Here is an 18,660-nt window from a genome sequence, read left to right as displayed (position 1 = left end):
GCTAACATTAGCAAGAGAGGCTTTGGCTGCAGTGGCACGGGGAGTTGGGGCGGAGTTGCAGCCCCCAGTCCATAGGATGGGCTGAACCACACGGCCATGAGGCAGCCTGCCAACTAAATAGTCACAAAATAAAAGGCTATAAATTGAGTCTAAGGGAGCTCATGGGCTGGAACTGACTTTCTCAAGGCTGGGATTCAGTATCATGGAATCATATCATAGAATGGGTTGGGTTGGAAGGAGCCTCAAAGATCATCTAGTTCCAACCCCCCTGCCATGGCAGGGACACCTCCCACTAGACCAGGTTGCCCAAAGCCCCATCCAACTTGGCCTTGACCACTGCCAGTGATGGAGCAATCCATCCCTGGATTGTATGCAGCAATCTATCCCTGCAAGTATGGAGGCAGCTAAGTTTTAAATCACAGCTGCTGATGGCGAAAGTGCGCCCTGGACTTCCAATCTTGTGGTACACAACACTTCACAGCACAGGAGCGCCCTTGTCATTACACACTTGTCTTTCGTTGATATTTCTTTTTCAAATGCACCTTTCCTGGGAGCCTGGCCTTTCCCGCTGCACTTCAAAAGTCAGGGAAGGCTCATCAGGGAAATTAGACGCAACCTTCAGCAGGGAACATGCCTTTGCCCAGCAAGGACATGATGCAGGGAACCCCACAGCCCACACTTCCATTAGGATATACCCATCTTCCCTAGACACCTGTGTGTTTCTCAGTCCCTCAGCCTTGCCCTTCAGTCCTACCACCTACTGCGCACAGACATAGGACTAAGGGGAGAACAGTGCTTGAAGCAACAGGACACTTTCTGAAATGACTCCTTGCTATACCAACTGCAGTTACAGCCTCTTCTAACAAGATGAAATATCTTCAGGAACACAAACACTGTTCAGGATTTAATTTCTTTTGTTTCCTTTTAATTTCTGTCCCACTCTACTCTGCGCACCCACCGATCCCGCAGCTTTGTGGCATCCCACCGCTCGGCCACTGCCACCGAGCTCACGCCGCCCCCAGCCTCCAGCTTCCACAGCACCTGCACTTAGAAAAACCCACTCCAGAGGAGAAACCCCTCTCCTGGCTGAGCCAGGGGACCCTCATCCCGGATCCGCGCACAGGCTGCTGAGCCCAGCCGCCGCTGCCCCCAAAGCTCCCCCTGCCCCTGAGCAGGCAGGGCTGGGGCCGGGGCAGCAGGGGGGCTCTGCAGCCGGGGCTGGGGCGCCAGGCTTGCAGCGGGGGTGGCTTCCCTGGGCATCTGCTGCCGCTGCACGGAGCCGGCCCCGTCCCGGAGGAGGAGCCGGGCGGGCAGGTATGCGGACAGCCCGGCCCAGTCCCGCCAGCAGCGGCTCCTGCCCTCGGCGCCGGGATGCTCTGAGCCGTCGGGAGGACGAAAGAGATGGACCCGCTGGAGGCGAACAGCAGCTGCAGCAACGGTGGGTGCAGCCCGGCAGCGCGGGGGGCAGCGGGACAGGCCCCGGGGCTCGGCTCGGCTCAGCTCGGCTCGGCTCGGCTCGACCCGGCCCGGCCCGGCCCGGCCCTGCCCACCCCGGCGGCCGCGGCCCCGCGGGGAGCGGCGAGAGGGACGCGGGGAGGGGGCGGCAGCCGCGGCTCCCCGCCGCGGGGGCTGGGCCCGCTGCGCCCCCGGCCTTGTGCCCCCCGCTCCCCGCCGGCTTTGGGGCTGTTCTCTGTCACTGCGCTGGGGGTTGGGGCTTTCTTCTTTTTTTATTTCCCCGGAGGTCTGTGCAGGAGTGGGGAAATGCCCCTTGTCGCAAGGCAGACACAGCCTGCCCTGCCGGCAGCGAGTGCTGCGCGCTGTCAGCCCTGCAGCGCGCACAGAGACACCAGGGTTGTCTTTTTTTCCTTTAAAGATTACCTAATCCAGACGGTGATCACCCCATCCCACCGCCTTAAGCAGGTGCCCAGTAGCACATTGGGGAGACTTTTACCCAGCCGAGGAGGCAGGATGTCCCTCCTGTTCTCCAGGAAATATTTCCACAATCAAAGATGTTTTTCCATTAGAAAATAAACCTGTTAGCGGGAACCTTTGGAAACTCATCTAGAAAGTCACTGGAATTTTTTCCATTAGAAAAAGTTTGGATCCAGTTTGGATCCAAATCCTGAGCTACATGTGCAGGGGACGGGGGGTGCAGCTGCAGAAGATTTAAGCCATTCTTTTGGTTCAGGAAAAAGGTGGGACCCATGCCCAGTACTGAGAGCCATTTAGAGATACAAATACTTGCTCGTCATTCCACTCCATAATTCCTATGTGAGTTCAGGCAGAAAATTAAAGTCTTTTACTACAAAGGGACTTTTGTGACACTCCACCTGGCTGTTCTGTTCCCCACAGTTGCAGTCACACAGTCTTTACTAGACTTGGAGTAAAGATTGCAATAGAAAGATATGCTGGGTGTGGTAGGAGTGCAAGGGTAGGAAGCAACTCAGCAGTTCTCCCACCCACACACAGCAACACCCCTTGACTAGAGACACGAGGGTTTAGTGCTTTTGGTCTTAACAGCAAAAAAACCCGTGTCTGCTCTCAGGCCTTCCCCACTGGCAGGACTCGGCATGCTTTACGAGCACTCAGGCACTCTGCAAATAGGTAGAATAAAACTATTAGACAGTAGAAGCAACATATAGGTGAAACTTTCGTCCGTGACGAACCTGTTGTTGTTTTACGAGCGATCCCGTGGCACTGCTCGATACACAGAGCTGGAACAGATGCACAGTTACAAAGTACTGGCTTCACTCCACGTCAAACCCAAAGCTGTAAGCTGCAGACAAGCTGGCCAATGCGAAAATTAGTTTGCTGGAAGCACCAAAGCCTTTGAATCAACAAGGTTGAGTGTTGATAAGGCATAGTTCAAACTCATAACATTGGAGTTTGGTGGAAAGACTCTGGCACGGACATTTGGAAATTCAAATCACATTATTATAGTGGTCCTTGTGGCTTTCCAGTTCAGTGTAGACTGGCAGACACATTCAGTGTCAATGAGCTGCTTGAATTGCACTCCATAAATCTGTCACTCAACACCTTGCCATTTCCATATGCAAGTAAAGAGGTGCCTTGAGTTTTTGAGAGCTGGTAGGTATGTGCTGTTACGGTGACAGCACAGTTGGCAGTTCAGAGGGACATCTGAATGCGTCCAAAGAGCAACAGAGGTACTGTGGGTAGTTATATCAGTAATTTTCTGCTTTATCTCCATGGTGGTCTCACAGGTTCTCTGGTCACCGTTTCATGCCTTTCCCACTGGGTTGTGTGTCGGGTGATCGGCGATGCTGACCCAGCTGACTCCGCTCAGGACAATGGGACTTTGGATAACTTCTGGGTCACTCGGCTAGAAAGTAGTTATGGATTCTACATTGGCCTGGGCTTGGCTGTCTTCTCCAGCTTCCTCATCGGAAGCAGCGTCATCCTCAAGAAGAAGGGGCTGCTACGGCTGGTGGAGAAGGGAGGCACCAGAGCAGGTAAGGCTTTTGTGGGGGGCAGGAGGGAGGAGGTCCGCCTGTTCCCAGAACCATACGCATCATCCAGACTCCAGCACTGGTACCTCTGGGTACACGTCAGCCTTCCATCAGCGATGTAAGACAGAACTTTTCTTCACGTACGTTTGTGTGTGAGACTCAGAGCAGTGCTGTGCTGGAGCCGAAGAGCTGATTTACAGAGCCCTGCCTTGGAAGGGCTCAGCTAAAAGCAGCATTCCCCTGCCTGGCAGCACAAAGAGCAAGTCACGTGCACTGTGTGATCATCTGTGCACCCACCAGAAGAACAATACGTGCCCGTCGCAGCTCTTGCATGGGAAAGTGTGAGGCCAGGAGGAAGCAGAGTGTTGAAAGCTCTTTGAAATGGGCCCCTTTGCACAGAGGTGCGAGTCTTCCTTGTGCCACAGAGCAGAACAGCACAGCCCTGTGACCCCACTCGATGCACCAGGCAGCTTTGCTACCAAGTCAGTGAGACAAGGATGCAGCCCCACGTGCTTTAATTGCCTTACCAAGAGCCATTTATTAATGCAGGATGGCACGCCTGTGATCTGTGTGAACTCTGCTTGTGGTTTTCAGAAAGGATACTTCTGAGGTGTGTTGCTCAACAATGTGTAGATAACTTTCCTCTACCACCAAGCTCTTAGGGCAAGGCCTGTGTTTATGTGCACGTATATACAGATGGGAAATGGTGGAGGAGCGCTGCCTGGGGCAGAATTGCACCGTGGAATTGGACACATCCCATCAGCATTGCAAACATTCGCTCTAGCAGCAGCGTAAGTCCCACCTGGCAGCTGACCTACTTGCATAACAACAAAACAAAATAATGATAATTAAAATACTACTGCTTCCCAGTTCTGGCCTCAGAACAATTCTTAAATCATTTTACAAAGGAAGTCAGTGTCACTGTCCCCATTTTACTGTGTCCCCATATGAGGACACAGAACACAGAACGATGAAGCGACTGTCCAGAGTCAACCCGCAGGTGAGCAGCAAAGCTAGCAACAGCACCTGAGCCGCAGTCCAGTCTCAAGTCCTCTTCATCCCCTGACATTAGGCTGGCTGGACACAACTGCTGAACTCACCTGGGTTTGCTTTCTGCCTTATATTTGCACAGTGAAATACCAGTATTGTTTCAATTGTAGAAGGTGTCTCTGTTCCCCTTCCCTCCTTGAACTCCTCCCACAACAGAGCCAAACGAGTAAAAGAGCAAACCCTCCCCTGTTTTTCAGGATGTTTAACCAGGAATTAGAGATTAATGATGGAAGACTGCAGCTGACAAAAAGAGGTTTTGAGAAAAAAAAAAAAAAAAACAAACAGAAAAACAAAACGACCCAGCAATTTCTAAAGTATACCAAAGCATAACATTTGAACTTGAGCATTTGGGAACTTGAGGAACCAGAAGAGGCTGAACTCTAGCAAATTCCTCTCTGCCTCTTCATTCCTCCTTTCCATATCTCGCCCTTAATCACTCAGTCCCAGTGTTTCACCCCTGCTATCTGAGCACATCACTTTTCTCCAAGGCAGGTCAAACACTGCTGTCGCTGACAGCTCTGGTCAGGTCAGACTTATCAAAAACATGGGCTCTCTCTGACCCAGTAAAATCTGGGTTCACAATGTCACCAGGCTCAAGCTCCTTACATCAAACAGCTTGTGGGTTAAGACCAGAGCTGGATTAGTTCCCAACACAGTACGTCCATTCTTCCTCATTTATATGCACATTTTCTTTCACTGAGTTGTTCCAATGCCAGGAATCATTTTTCAACAGAAACTCTGTCACATAACGACTGTTCCACACAAAGTTAACATCAGGGTTTCTGGCAGTTCAGGCTGAGGCCCTATGATACAACTGTGATACAAAGCAGCGTACCAAAGGAGCAGACAGCTTCTGGGACAGGGCGCAGGAAGCCTTCACCACGACCGTACAGCAACATGAACTGAGGCATCACATACTTGCACAGAGCGACCGACCAGTTTTTCCGCCCTTCGTCTTTCAAGGCTGTAATCACTCTTGAGCTGGGTTTGGAAAAAACTCATTGCCTTACCTTTGCGCCCGTGCACGAGACTCCACAGCGAGACAGCGCAATGCGAGGTGAAGTGCAGGCTCCCCGCGGGCAGGATGCAGGGTGACAGTGTCCCAGGGAGCAGCCTTTGGGTGGGGGGCACCCAGCACAGAGCAGCCCCTGCCACCCTTCATCCCTCTGCTCCAGGAGTCCCCATAGCAAACAGGCAAGTGGAACACGGAAGGCGAAACAGGACCCATCCACGGGACCTCAGGTGAGGTGTTTGTTGCTGGGTTTAGGGGCCGATTCGCCCTGATGAACCGGCGAGGACGACCACAGCTCCCAGGGCTGAAGGGCACACCCAAGCTCCATGCTGCAGCAGGGCAGGCTGCATCCCAAGCTCTGTGGCTTTGGGGCAGTGGGTGCCATTCCTATTGCCACCCAGGATTAAACAACTTTTATTGTATTTGTATTGTCCAGCCCTAAGTTCCAGCTTCCGCTAATCCCTTGACTCAACGTAATTTCCACATAGGATGGCATGCCTGCATATCCTGTCCTTCCAGGCTGTTTTCTTTGTCACGCTCTGCTCCTTGCAATTTACTCCTCTCCAGAGGGATGTTTCTCATCTTTTACCCCAAAGAACATGGTTGTTAACGCCTTCATGCCTGTGTGCTTTGCTTCCCCAGGAGATGGAGGCCATGGCTACCTAAAGGACTGGCTCTGGTGGGCTGGCTTGCTAACCAGTAAGTAGAGGCTGTTTCCCTGAGTTTGCAGCTTTTCAGGGGTCTTTCCCTGTGAACCAGGTGTGGAACGAGCCCAGCATCTGATGGCTTAAAGCCCTTATTCTGGTCAGTTCCCCCGTCATCAGCAGAGGTACCTCAAGGAGAGTGGAGGCAGTGAGCCACGCAGGATCTCACCTCACCCGGTAGGACTTGCTGGCTCAGTTTTACCCAATCACAAGCAGGAAAAGCCAGGTCTTAATAAGGCAGCTGCCTGGTCTGCCTGTGTAGCAGGCAGAGGGCAAACGGCCTCCTGTGCATCCCTGGGGGCTCCAGGAAAGGTTACTGCTGCAGCACAAGGGAGATAGCAGTGTTAGGAGCAGCTCCTTTCTTGAGCAAAGTTTTGCCTTAGAGCAAACCTTAAATCCTTCTTTTCATGCTGCCACATTACAGTGTTTTCTCAAATTGGACTCACAGCTGTGCAAAGAGCAGCAGAAGGTTTTCCAGAGCAGTCTTTTCTGGCTGCCGCTGCTGCAGCCGCAGCTCAAGGTGTCCCCACCTTGCTCTGCCCTTGCAGCTCCTGCTGCACAACCACCGCAGCACAACCCATAAGCAAGCACACAATACTCACTGCTCAGGGGACAAGGACAGCTCAGCCAGAGGGTGACACCACAGCCCCAAGGAGACACGTTGTAGGCATGGAGCAGCCTCCCAGCAGCTCCCACCCCCCTGTTAATCACACCCACGCCCAGTGTAGCTGCCCGGCTGGGCTATGGGGGTTTACTGAGTTGATACAGGGCAGCTGTGACATGGCCAAGCCCTGGCACCCCCCAGCCCTTCCGCGTGTGGGCTCCAGGGCTGCCTCTCTGCTTGGATTAATTTGTAATGGGGAGATTTTCACCTGCTGTCTAGCCCTGTTTAGCAGTAGCATGAAACCCTCATAAAAAAACCCCACTCTCTAACTGATGTCTTACTAGTTTGCAAGCCCGCAAGAGAAAACACAAAAAGTACACTGTAACTCACTGGTATTTATTTTTCTTGTGTTTGTTTAGTGGGTGGAGGGGAAGCTGCCAACTTTGCTGCCTATGCGTTTGCCCCTGCAACTATTGTCACGCCTCTGGGGGCTCTGAGCGTGCTCATAAGGTGATTCATGTGTCTATAGTTTGCAATTTGCCTTTTTTGTTCATCTGTTTGTCTTGTAAGATGGAAAGACTTGAAGTGATTCTAATATGGTTTATTCTGCCTAAAGGAAAAAAATGCCTCAGTGTTTTGTAAAAAGCTCTGTAACAGTTGTTGTCCTTTTGGGGGATCATTTGGAAACCACGGAGTTAAGCAGCATGCCCTTCTGGAAATGCTGCATGTAGATAGCAGCCACGTACACTTCAGGTTAAATTATTGCAAATATCAGTGTTACTTCCTTCCTTATTCCAGTTTTTTAGCCAATTCAAGGCTGGTTTGTTTTGTTTTGTTCTTGTAGTGAACAGTACTAAAAATCTAAAAGGGTCGAAAACATCAGTCTTGTTTTAGACTGTCTTTTGTTTGCCTTTTATTTTCAAGGCTTTTAGAGTGCTCTGATGTGGTGTTTTTATACTTCTTTCTGTTGCCAAAAGGGCTAAAACTCTATTTCTCAATTTTTAAAAAGGAGATTCATATCAAAATACATGACTCTATGTACTGAAGGTTTTATAGGAGGACTCTTATTGTGAAATGCATAAGCAAACTGAGAGTTAGGACTGCTCTGGTGTCTTGCCCCAAATTTTTATGGACAACAGCTATATATTCTTGCAGATATATTTATAGCCCCAGTACCTTCAGAGTTTCTCCGGGGCTTAATAGTTCTGATGATTTAGTTAAAATCAATGTAACTGTTGTTGTTAGGTTGGGGTTTTTTTTTCTCTGTTACACTGGTCCTTGGAAGTAATTTCCTTGGGCACTAAAGGCTTCATGATGCCACAGCTCATGAGGGAATCTGTAGACCCTGAAATTATTTCTGAGGATGTGCTAACACATTCAGCATTTTTTCACCTTGCTGATACATGAGCTGTGATCTAGAGATCACACCTGCACCTCTGCAAGTTCAGCTGTCAATAGATGCAATGTGATTGTGTATTAACACACTGGAATCCAACAAATTTACTCCAAATTTGTGTCTTTGTATCACATGAAGGCATTCTTTACCTTATTTTATCTGCTGCTCTTTCTTTAAATGGCTTTAAAGCACCAACTGATATTTTTCTGTCCCGTGCAGTGCCATCCTGTCTTCGTATTTGCTTGGAGAACGGCTCAATCTGCTGGGAAAGCTGGGCTGCATGCTCAGCCTTGTGGGCAGCACCGTGATGGTGATACATGCCCCAGAGGATGAGGAGGTCACCACTCTGGATGAAATGTTGTCTAAGCTGAAAGCACCAGGTACAGAGGTCATGTTTTCTCTCTCGGGGCTGAGCAGTGCATACTGCTCCCCATGCCCGCTGCTCAGTTTTGAGTTTCTTCTCTTCCTCTTCCAGGTTTCCTCGCTTATGCTGCGATCCTCTTGGCTGTCTGCTTCCTCCTGATCTTGTACCTCGCACCCCGCTATGGCCAGAGAAACATCCTCATCTACCTCACCATCTGCTCTGTTATCGGTGCCTTCTCCGTGTCCTCAGTCAAGGGCCTGGGTATTGCCATCAAGGGCTTCTTTGCTGGCCGCCCTGTGCTGCAGCACCCATTGACGTGGATCCTAGTCATCACACTGGTGGCATCCATCACTACACAAATTAACTACCTCAATAAGTCTCTAGACATTTTCAACACCTCTTTAGTGTTTCCCATTTACTATGTGCTGTTCACCACCATTGTCATCACAACTTCCATCATCCTCTTTAAGGAGTGGGTTGCCATGACTGTAGTCGACATCATTGGGACAGTTTGTGGCTTCTTCACCATCATTTTGGGGGTGTTTTTACTCCATGCCTTCAAAGACATGGATGTCAGTTTAGGGAATCTACCACAAGTTCTCCAGAGTGGACAGCAAGCACCGGTCACCCGAGATGACAAGAACATCCTGATAGAGGTGGACAACTCCAGCATCTCCCCAGAAGATAAACCCAAAGTATTCATGATCTACACCTAGCAAGTTGTATCCGAGGGTCTGGAGGCTGGGTGAATGGTGTCAATATTCCAGATGCTAGTGAGCAATTTAAAAAAGGAAAAGCAGAAAATAAAACCAGTGGTGTCTTATCCAAGGCTTGGTAGAGTCAAGCCAAGTCTTTCTCTGGGCTTTTGGGTTGGACCTTTGGCAGCTGTGGCAGCAAGGGGTGTGTTTAATCCTCCCTGGGCCTTACTGCATGCAGCCACTGAAAATTAAAATCCTCTTGAAGTATGATATGTCTGCAACAAAGCTGCTCTATGAAGCCCCTTCCCATCTCTTATTCTTGGCAGGGCTAATGTTTGCTCTCGCACTCCTTCCCCTGGGTGGCCATTGATGTGTTTATTTCCAGGCCCTGACTGAGTCATTGATTGGTGGTTTTTTGTCTTTTTTTTTTTCCTTTCTAGGCACTTGCATGAACTCTAAAATACACACCAGTATCTCAAACGGCGGTGAGAAACAAGGACTGAATGGTGCACGCCTGCTGTTGAGACTCTACTCATTCGTGTTTAATTACTTGTTCTGCAAATATGGGCCAAGAATATCGGTGAATATGGGCAAAATGTGGTGAATTTTGGAAGAGGCACTCACTTAAGCTCAGTGGCAGGACCCAAACCATGAAGTGTTTTTACAGGACCCCGACGGAGAAATCTTTTTCAGTTTTTGCTTTTTGTGAGGTGCAGGAGTTTCCCTGCAGCACGGTGTTAATTAGTTTTATGTGGGGTTTTGTTTGTTTGGGTTTTTTCCTTAGCAGCTGTGGTGCCCAGACTATGTTGATGCGGCTGGTGAAGCCACTGGGCCTGATTGAGACTTCACTTGAGGAAGGGGAAGCCCCTACTCAGGCTGGGGAACTCTGGCAGGGTAAACCTCATGTCAGGAGAAACACTGCCACCATCTTCAAGACTTGTTGTGGTCTGTGAAAATCTTTCAGCCTGAAAGACCAAGTGGCTGTGATTTTTTTTTTTCTTTGGAAATGTCTTGACCTTGGAGACCCTCCCAACTCTCTGAGCCCCATGACCTGTCCTGCTATCATTTAAGCCCAAAAGCTTTTCTTTCTTTTTTTGTTTGTTTGTTTGTTTGTTTGTTCAGAAGGAGGTCTGAGCTGCATGTTAAAAGCCAAACAGGCATAAGTGGGTGATGCTCTGCAGAGCTGTAGGGATGCAGCTTATCCCAGAGCGGTCCTGTTCACCTCTCTCCATGTTTCTCAATATAGTATGGATGTTACCTGGACTCTTGCTCACAGCTTGCCTTCAGAACCCCCTGAGATGTATATCAATGGTGAGGATGAAGGGATAGGAGAAATAACATTTCGAGCTGGAAGGTGAAAAAGGAAGGTATTACTGCAGTTAAAAGTTTCTCCCATCTTGCTGCTAGGTCTGGTAGCACAGGGAGGCTGGAGCCCATTTTCTCACAGCAAATCCCAAACCAGGAGCGGCGAAGCCTGAGCTGGCTTTGCCAGGCTGGCTCGGGACAGAGGCAGCTCTGGCTGAGTGAGTCCTGGACCACAGTACACCCTGATGCTGTCTGAGATGCTGACCTGATTATACCTGAGTCTGGGCATCCCTGAGCAAATGCAGCTTGGGGGGGAGAGGAATATGCAATCTCTTATTTAAATAACATTTCAGTCCTTTTTTTTTTTTTTTAAATGTGGAAAGGGAAATAAAGGCTTTTTCTAAAAAAAAAAACCACCAAAAAAACCACAAACAAAAAAAAAAAAACAAACCCCAACCCAAACCTTGTAGTTGGATCTGCAAGTTTTTAATGATTTCTCTGATCTTATTGGTGTAGCCGTGAAGGATAAACAGGCTGAAGGGCAGCTGAGTACAGCCGAAAGAGCATCAGGGGCAGAGAGTAAAACAGCAGCGCCCTCCTTTGGTAGCAGAAAATAATCCAACTCGTGCACCCTGGCTTTGGTTTTGGCATCCTAATAGGTATAATGTTTTATGCATTTTATTTTAGAAATAGATTGTGAATAGGACTCGTCCTTCTCCCTGCCTAGAACTGCATTTCGTAAAAGCAATTCCTTCAGATATCCTGCCATCTCTGGACAAGTGCCACACAGAAAATGAAGATTTGAACCAAATAGTACACAGTAACAGAATGTTTGTTAATGACAACAGACAAATTTATTAAAACTAGCAAAAGGCACAATGAATTGCATTCTTCAAGTATTTGCATAGATGCACAGAGAGCATTATTGTAAACCTTTAATATGTGGACACAGGAGAAAGTGAGATGTATTTTGGTATATGTTCTCCCAAGTAACATTATTTTCAAAAAAAAAAAAATCACATTTTACCATCTTTTACTCCTCCTGCAGTTCCCTTGTTCTTACTCACTCAGCTTGCACACATATAAAAAATTAAAATGGCTTACTTAAAACTACCTTTTGGAGACTTTATGATGTTCCAGAATAAAGTTTTCCATTAGGGTTTGGGCACACCCAGTTGTTCTCTGAGCTTTGTGTGTTCAGGGGAAACTTTTAAAAGTTTCATCCCATGTTTACATGAAATGCAGTGAGAATATTCTTAGTGATTGTTGGTGGCCATTTGATAAAGATCAAGGGCTGTAGCAGAACTTTGCTGCTGTCTTCAGCAAGGGCTCAGATATAAGATCAAGTTCTTGTGGTAGCATCTGTAGTACTACAGTGTGTGTACAGTATGCGCCCAGCTTACTGCTCCACTTGTGAGCAGTAAAACACAACATTACACAGCCACATTACCTGCACCCCAAGAAACAATAAATTTGGGTGTTTTTTGAATATAGGTTGTTTATATGTAATATAATCCAACTATAGAAAAAAGACATATAAAGATTAGAAAGCTGATGTCTTTCACTTGCCATCCATTATTTCAGAGAGAAGTCTTTTAGGTTGCTTTGTTTCCAGGCATACAGAAGGTAAAAAAAGGCCCAAAATGATCAAGATAAGGAGTAATCAACCAGAAAATCAACACACACCCTGTGTACTGTTTCCTTGTGGAGAAAGAGGTAGTAAAGTTGCAAAAACTAGTATGGTTTAAGTCATGCTATAGCTATACTGCTACATATAACTACAAATTTAATGAGTGCTCAGGGTTTATCTGTTTTTTCAATCAGTAGAGCTTAGGGAACGAGAACTATCAGACAAGACTTTTTTTTCTTTATGCCAATAATACAGTTTCTCACATGTGCAGCAGCAATCACACCATTCGAGGATTTGTCCATAATAAATCAGACACAACAGAATTGTTATTGTAACCATAGCTCCAGAATTCCCTGTGTTCTCCTAGGAAATAATTTCAAACCAAAAAAAAAGAAAAAAAAATGGCATAACAAAAGGTTGTCATTTAAAATCCTGAGAAAAAATGTACAAAAGCCCAAACCATTAGGAGAAAATCAGCTACTTAAAGTGCACACAGACAGCTCTCTCCATCTGCATCATGGAGAAAAAACCTGGGGTAAGAGAGCTGCCCTACAAAAGCACCACGTGTTGCATTAATATTTCTGCTGTTTTACCACCTGGGCAATTTTAAGGTAGGTTTCTCACTGGTATGGGGAGCAGACAGCCCATGCTGAATTACTGCTCAGCACAGACCGAAGCCTGAGGAGACCCATGCAAAAGTGCCTACTGATTACCCACGGTACCGTATGCTGGAGAGGAGGTTTCAGGATTAGCTTTTGCTGAGCTTCCTTCTGGCCATTTGCCCTGTATTCTTGGCCAGAGAGTTTCTGTGTCGTACCTTGACTGTGTCCCAGTGACACAGATGAGAGCACACGGGCCACACTGGGGATGCTGTCAGGTCTTACAGCACTGAGGCAAGACAAGCGAGTGATGGAGGACACACAGGTTGCAATGCTCTTGCTGAAGATAGTAGTATGGGAAAAATAATTAATCTGCTCTATTAAAGCTAATCAAAATCCACAGTGACCCACAAATTATTTTAACCAGGAATATTTCCATGGTTTGCTCCCTGTTGTGGCCCCACTTCCCACCCACTGTAAACTCAGAATAAGCTGAAGAAAGTTATCAACAGCTGCCTTCTGCTCTCCCAAGAGGCAGTGGTTTCTGTATAGCACCAACGTATGCTCCTGCAGCTGCATGGACGGGCTGAGGAAGCCAACAGGGCTGGGTCTTACATGAAAGCCCATTGGGGCCAGCACCTGCATTCACAGCTTGTTCTCCCTGGTAACATTTAAATAACTGATTAAAAACATGTGAAACCCCCATCACCCCATCCCTGCATTGGATATTGCACAATAATATTTAAATACCGTATAAACAAGTCATCCCTATATGGAAAAGGCTATCAGCAGAGAGCACTGAGTTCAGCTTGGCATGTACCGGTGCAGTTCCTGGGTGCGCCCTCGCCAAGCCTGACTGCAGCTTGTTGAGTCACATAGGAAACAGGTGAGGTTAAAGGAGAAGAACCAAGACACTGTCTGTGGCCGTGAATCTCTTTTTTGGGTGATGAAGGCCATCCAGTCCCCTGTGAAGGTCACGGCAAGCCAGGAACTGACTGCTTCATGAGTGCCCACAGGAGCCTGGCTGTCCCACTTTCAAGACATTCCCTGCTCCAGCCGTCCTGACACCAGTATTCTGGGTGAGATGGAAAACAGGGGAAAAGAGAGACGAGTGAGCACTGATGAAAGAGCAAATGCTGCCCCTGCCCTCTCCTGGAGCTGATGTTACAGCTGGCCAGGGGAAGCCTGTCTCCATTCACATGCAATCACGCCCTAATGCATCACATTGGAAACTCTCCCACCAGGGGCACGATGGAATTCATGCAGTTTTCTCTGTTTTTCACAGCTGGCCTCAAGTATGTTGCAGGCTGGAGGCAGCACCTGTAGTGCGTGGAGTGGAGGTGTTTTGTGTTAAGGGGTCCAGTTTGTAGGGAGCTGAACTCAGCAAGCGAAGACCCTTATTAACTGTCCTTATTAAGGACAATTTTGGGAAACACTCCCTGCAGAGAAGGCATCTCCTTAGCCATGGCTAGAGAGACTGGAGAAAATTTCTGTTCATTACTGAGGTCCTCAAGTCTTGTGTGGACTTTTCTGTTTTGCTGCTCTTCACTGACCATTGTGGGTCACACACACCTTGACCCCCTCCATCACTCAGCCCCGCGCACACAAATGTCTTATCTGAGGAAGTGCTCAGGAATGTGGAGGACTGAATTAACCGTTTTGCTTAACACAGTAAATGATTAATAAGGAACAAGTAAAAACAGAGGCACCTGCAATAAAGGCAACCAATAAACCCTCTCCATTTCCACCCACTGGGGCTGTGCATGAAGGTGTTTTGTGGTATGATAGCAAGGTTACTCCCTTCAGAGTACTTTATTCCCCAGTGGTGAGGGGATGCTGCTGTGCTTCCTATCACTGCATTTAGTGCCTACCTCTCCTGCAGGCTGGAGCTGTCCTGGGGTTCTGGGGTGCGCGGGAGGCAGTGAGATGGCAGGGCTGTTCCCCAGGCAGGCTCTGGGTCTGGTTGGGACAGGATTAGCTGGCAAAGCTCTTTGGGGTGGCCGGGGCCTAGAGATATCCTACACAAGAAAGAAAGAGTTTTCAATTCTCAGCCTGGAGAGATGCCTGGCCTGGAAAAAAAAAGACAGTATTTTTAATATTTTGTAAGTCTGAGAGAGCAGATTGGGTATGCAGCTGCACACCTCGATGTCTCTGGTTTGGAGTTGCTGCATGATGAAAAAAACCTTACAGACTTGGGCAGGAGTCCCCATCACAACTCAGCCTGTAGCATCGCTGCCTGAGACAAAGGACTGAAGGGATACAGGTAAACCCATGCTTGCAAAGACCTCTCTCTTTCTGAAGCAAGGAGGGAGTGTGGGTGGCTGCCACTATTACTTATCACATTATGGAAGTGATTAGTGGCTTTCAACACGTAGAGCTTTTCACCTATCAAGTTTCAGGAAGACTGGTTTTAGGCTGCTGGGCAGCTGGCTTCAAACAGAAGACAAGCAAACAGGGTTAACAGGGTTACCTCGCTCTGCCTCCTAAATGGGGCTGTGGGCTGAAAGCAGATCATATTCTGGCTGCTAGAGGATCCAGAAGTTTTACGCCTTGAATTTTGCAAGTAATAGGGAAGCTATGTGCTTAGAGCCTTTTCATTAGCCCCATTATTGATGCACGTCAGGCTGGAAGCAAGTTTCACGCACATACACTCACCATATGATTGCCCCTACAATGCCTGTAAACCCTATATACACGTATATGTGTGTGCTCGTACAAACACGCGCAGCCCTGCACCCACTGACAACCAGTTATTACTTTGTTTGTGTGCGCAGCTGTCCCTAATAGGATACTCAGAGCATTATATTTTCCATTTGTCTAATGAGTTTCAGTGTAAAGCATGCCCCTGGGGAGAAGTTACCCACACAAGAACTAACTGCCTGTTGTTGCTCAGTGTCTGTGCTAAGTCACTGGCTTACAGGTGTTGATTTAATAAACACAGCTGCACTCACAACTTGGAGGGCACCTAAAAACCCTGCAGTCTCCTTAGACTATGCATAAATGCAAGGCTTGATGGCTGCATCAGCCAATGTTTGGGGATATCTTGCTCTCCAAGGACCTTGCCCTGTGACTGCAGGAAGGACAAGGCAGACTAAATCCCACCAACCGCTGGGTCCAAAGAGCTCCTATAGGAATAGCAAGAGAGCAAATCTGGCAGATACTGCAAACATCTAGGAAGGACACTGACACTAGCAAACAGTGAAATGAATTATTTCCCCTGTACATTCTGCATCTTGTGGCTCTCCTCCAACCTGGAAATGGCAAGGTTTCTTTTGGAAATCCTAGGAAAAGTGTTCCATCTAGTAGGTCTGACCGAGATAAAGAGACTGGATGCATTGGGGGGGGAGCACAATGGAGACTGGGGGGAACTTGTCAACAACCAGCTGGGAAGGATACCTATTCTTTATTTACTACAGTCAGCTTCCTGCTTTTGTTTTAGTTTTCTTTCCTGCTGAAGTGCCGGCCGTTCACAGGAACAATGGAGCTAGAAACAAATCCCATTCACTAAAATATTTTGGGTTTGTTTTTCTCTACATCCTTCAGAGAGAGACTGCCTGGGAGCCAGCCTCCTGCTGTCCCCTGTAACTGAGCCCTTTGCTTCTTCACTGGCTCTAATCTAATAAAGCTAGTATGGAATATTTTTAAGTCAGAGTGATTTGCCATCTTTTCCATAAGAATGTGGGGTCTGTACTAAACTTAGAACAAAATTGCCAGCAAAAGAAGTAAATCAATACCCTTTCCTTATAACCCTCAAAATAACCTTATGGCAAGGATGCTCACATAAGATGGGGTCAGTCTGGGTTAAGTCTAATGTTTCCTATGCAACATGATAAAGGTCCCATTTCTGTTCCACATCAAAATTTGTCTGAGGCTCCCGAGGCTTTAGTCCAGGAATGGCCAAATGCAAGATAGCTGGAGGATCATCCCAAGGAATGGAGATCCTGTACTCAGTACTGAACCTCAGACTTGTTGCTGACTGGTAATCTGAGAACGGCTTGTTTGCAGGAGATAAAACGCACACAATTGGTAAGAGGAGCTATGTTAGGCTTGCTTAGGGAAAAATCTGTACAGTCCTTCCATTCCTGGCAAATTACCTATTTGATTTGCAGCTAAAAAGTGTTGAGATGGCCTTGGTAAAGTGAATGCTGCTTAGTGATCCAAGCTACCTGATTCAGGTCCAGGTCAGAGGTACCAGGGGACTTGAATTAAGAATAATTATGTGTGCTAGCACCCAGCACGGTCATGTCAGCTACACTACAAAGCAAGGAGGACCAGCAGTAATTGTCCTGTGGTGAGACAGAGCATGCGCTAGTGAGCACAGTAACTCCTACACCCCTGCTTGGGTTAGAGAGGCTTCCCCAGCCTCACCTGGAACAAACTTCCCATCAAACTGCATCTGCAGGACAGTGGCACGACTCCATACCTGAGAGACAGGGGGTTTGGGAGCAGGAGGTGCTGGCCTGCTTGGGGGTGTCCGCTGGGCAATGTTCTTCGCAGGTGCTGGCTGTGCTGGCCCAGCAGGCTGCCCCACGCCGCAGCCAGGGGAGATGGCGGGCGGCTGCTGCGTGTTTACTCGGAGCCCTGGAGCTTGCTGGGGAGGAGGTTTTGATGGGATTTCAGGGAAGACGATCACCTGTGCAGAAGACCCACAAGTCCCTGGAGTTAGGTATTTCCACTTCAAACCACCTTTTTACTCTCTGCTATACTTTTGACGATCTACATGAGGTCTATGAGCCACATAGAAAATATTGCCTGTGACACTGGTATGTGTTGTACATGTCTATTAAGTGTTGACTAGATAGACTGGGATCATGAGGCAGAAATGGGAATTAAGAGAACAGAATAACTCAGGCAGTAGCATCGTATGTGACCTCGCAAATAAATCCAGGGTTTGCAATTTCTACAGTTTTGAGAGGGCACCGTGACATAAGAGGATCTATCAGGAGAGACAAGTGGCCACATCAGCCTGGTCAAATCCCAGCTCCTGCCTTTAAGGAGATTGCTAGAAATAGATACTACATTCAGCTCCCGCTGACTTTCAGCCATGGGTGACTTCTGTCTATCTTTCCCATCCTTTGATAAAACCACTCCCTAATTGCAGTGTGAGAGGGACCCACATCCCATATCTTAGGGCAGCTGCATCTCTCCCCAGGGAGGTGGAAGGTGACCTTGCCCCTACCTTCCTCTGCTCCTGGGGGGTTTTCAACTTGAAGGCAGGGTTTGCATGCCCATTTCCAGGGGTGTCACTGACAATGAGAGAAAGAAAAGAGTAAATGTTATTTCCTTTCTTTGCTCTATTTTCCATTATATTTTAAACAAAGTAAAAAAATGAGAAGCAAATACTGACTATACCAACAAACCCATTTACATTCCTCACAGCCTTTGCAATTTCTCTTCTGTCCTGGCACTGAAAGGGGTGGATGCAAGCGGACAAGGCATAGCACTGACAATTTACCTGAACTGCAGGGTCTTCTCTAGAGAACAGATGGCAAATTTATTCCAGCATTTCAGATAATAGAATAAAAACATGATTCCAATGAGAACAAGAATGGGAGCCAGGATTGCGAGAGTTATCACGACTGCTGAAGGGCCTGAGGGAAAGAAAGTAGAGTTAGTTAAACGGAAAATTCTCTGCTCCCAATCTAACTCAAGTCCTCCTGAAGCACCACTGTAGCAGAGTTGGTCCCACTCACCTTTGGGCACGGGGGGACCACTGTCCAAGCTTCCTCCCCTACCCTGCTTGTTACAAAATGGGGGGGCCCACCCCTGATTGCAGTGGCAGTTCTTGTTGTTATTGCAGACCTGGAGGAGGAAGACACAGAGACTTTAGT

The 18,660-nt window shown here is 47.9% G+C and overlaps 2 protein-coding genes across 4 annotated transcripts in view; one reads left to right on the top strand and one right to left on the bottom strand.

Annotated features, from left to right (window-relative positions):
- Positions 1 to 1,401: 1,401 nt before the first annotated feature.
- NIPAL4 (NIPA like domain containing 4) lies at positions 1,402 to 9,313 on the top strand. Of its 3 annotated transcripts, none has more exons than XM_086470956.1 (6): positions 1,402 to 1,438; positions 3,222 to 3,470; positions 6,172 to 6,228; positions 7,257 to 7,347; positions 8,453 to 8,613; positions 8,709 to 9,313. In XM_086470956.1, exons 1-6 carry the CDS (start codon positions 1,402 to 1,404, stop codon positions 9,311 to 9,313), a joined length of 1,200 nt encoding a protein of 399 aa, XP_086327082.1. The 3 variants fall into 3 exon arrangements, with proteins under 3 accessions (XP_086327082.1, XP_009958257.1, XP_009958259.1); XM_009959955.1 differs by lacking the exon at positions 1,402 to 1,438 and adding an exon at positions 2,132 to 2,151 and having other exon boundaries at positions 3,352 to 3,470; XM_009959957.1 differs by lacking the exons at positions 1,402 to 1,438; positions 6,172 to 6,228 and adding an exon at positions 2,132 to 2,151 and having other exon boundaries at positions 3,352 to 3,470.
- A 4,491-nt stretch (positions 9,314 to 13,804) lies between these two features.
- Positions 13,805 to 18,660, bottom strand: part of ADAM19 (ADAM metallopeptidase domain 19) — a 32,798-nt gene continuing 27,942 nt past the window's right edge. The window contains exons 18-23 of the mRNA XM_086471128.1: positions 18,523 to 18,631; positions 18,285 to 18,420; positions 18,009 to 18,075; positions 17,253 to 17,462; positions 14,701 to 14,847; positions 13,805 to 13,904 (exon numbers count right to left, since the gene is read on the bottom strand). Of these exons, the coding sequence (XP_086327254.1) occupies positions 13,830 to 13,904; positions 14,701 to 14,847; positions 17,253 to 17,462; positions 18,009 to 18,075; positions 18,285 to 18,420; positions 18,523 to 18,631 (744 nt within the window). The 3' untranslated portion in view covers positions 13,805 to 13,829. The remainder of the gene's footprint in view (positions 13,905 to 14,700; positions 14,848 to 17,252; positions 17,463 to 18,008; positions 18,076 to 18,284; positions 18,421 to 18,522; positions 18,632 to 18,660) is intronic.

The sequence above is a fragment of the Leptosomus discolor genome, chromosome 10 (assembly GCF_034619465.1).
Source record: "Leptosomus discolor isolate bLepDis1 chromosome 10, bLepDis1.hap2, whole genome shotgun sequence".
NCBI classification, from domain to species: domain Eukaryota; kingdom Metazoa; phylum Chordata; class Aves; order Leptosomiformes; family Leptosomidae; genus Leptosomus; species Leptosomus discolor.
This window is presented reverse-complemented; position numbering and strand designations above follow the sequence as displayed.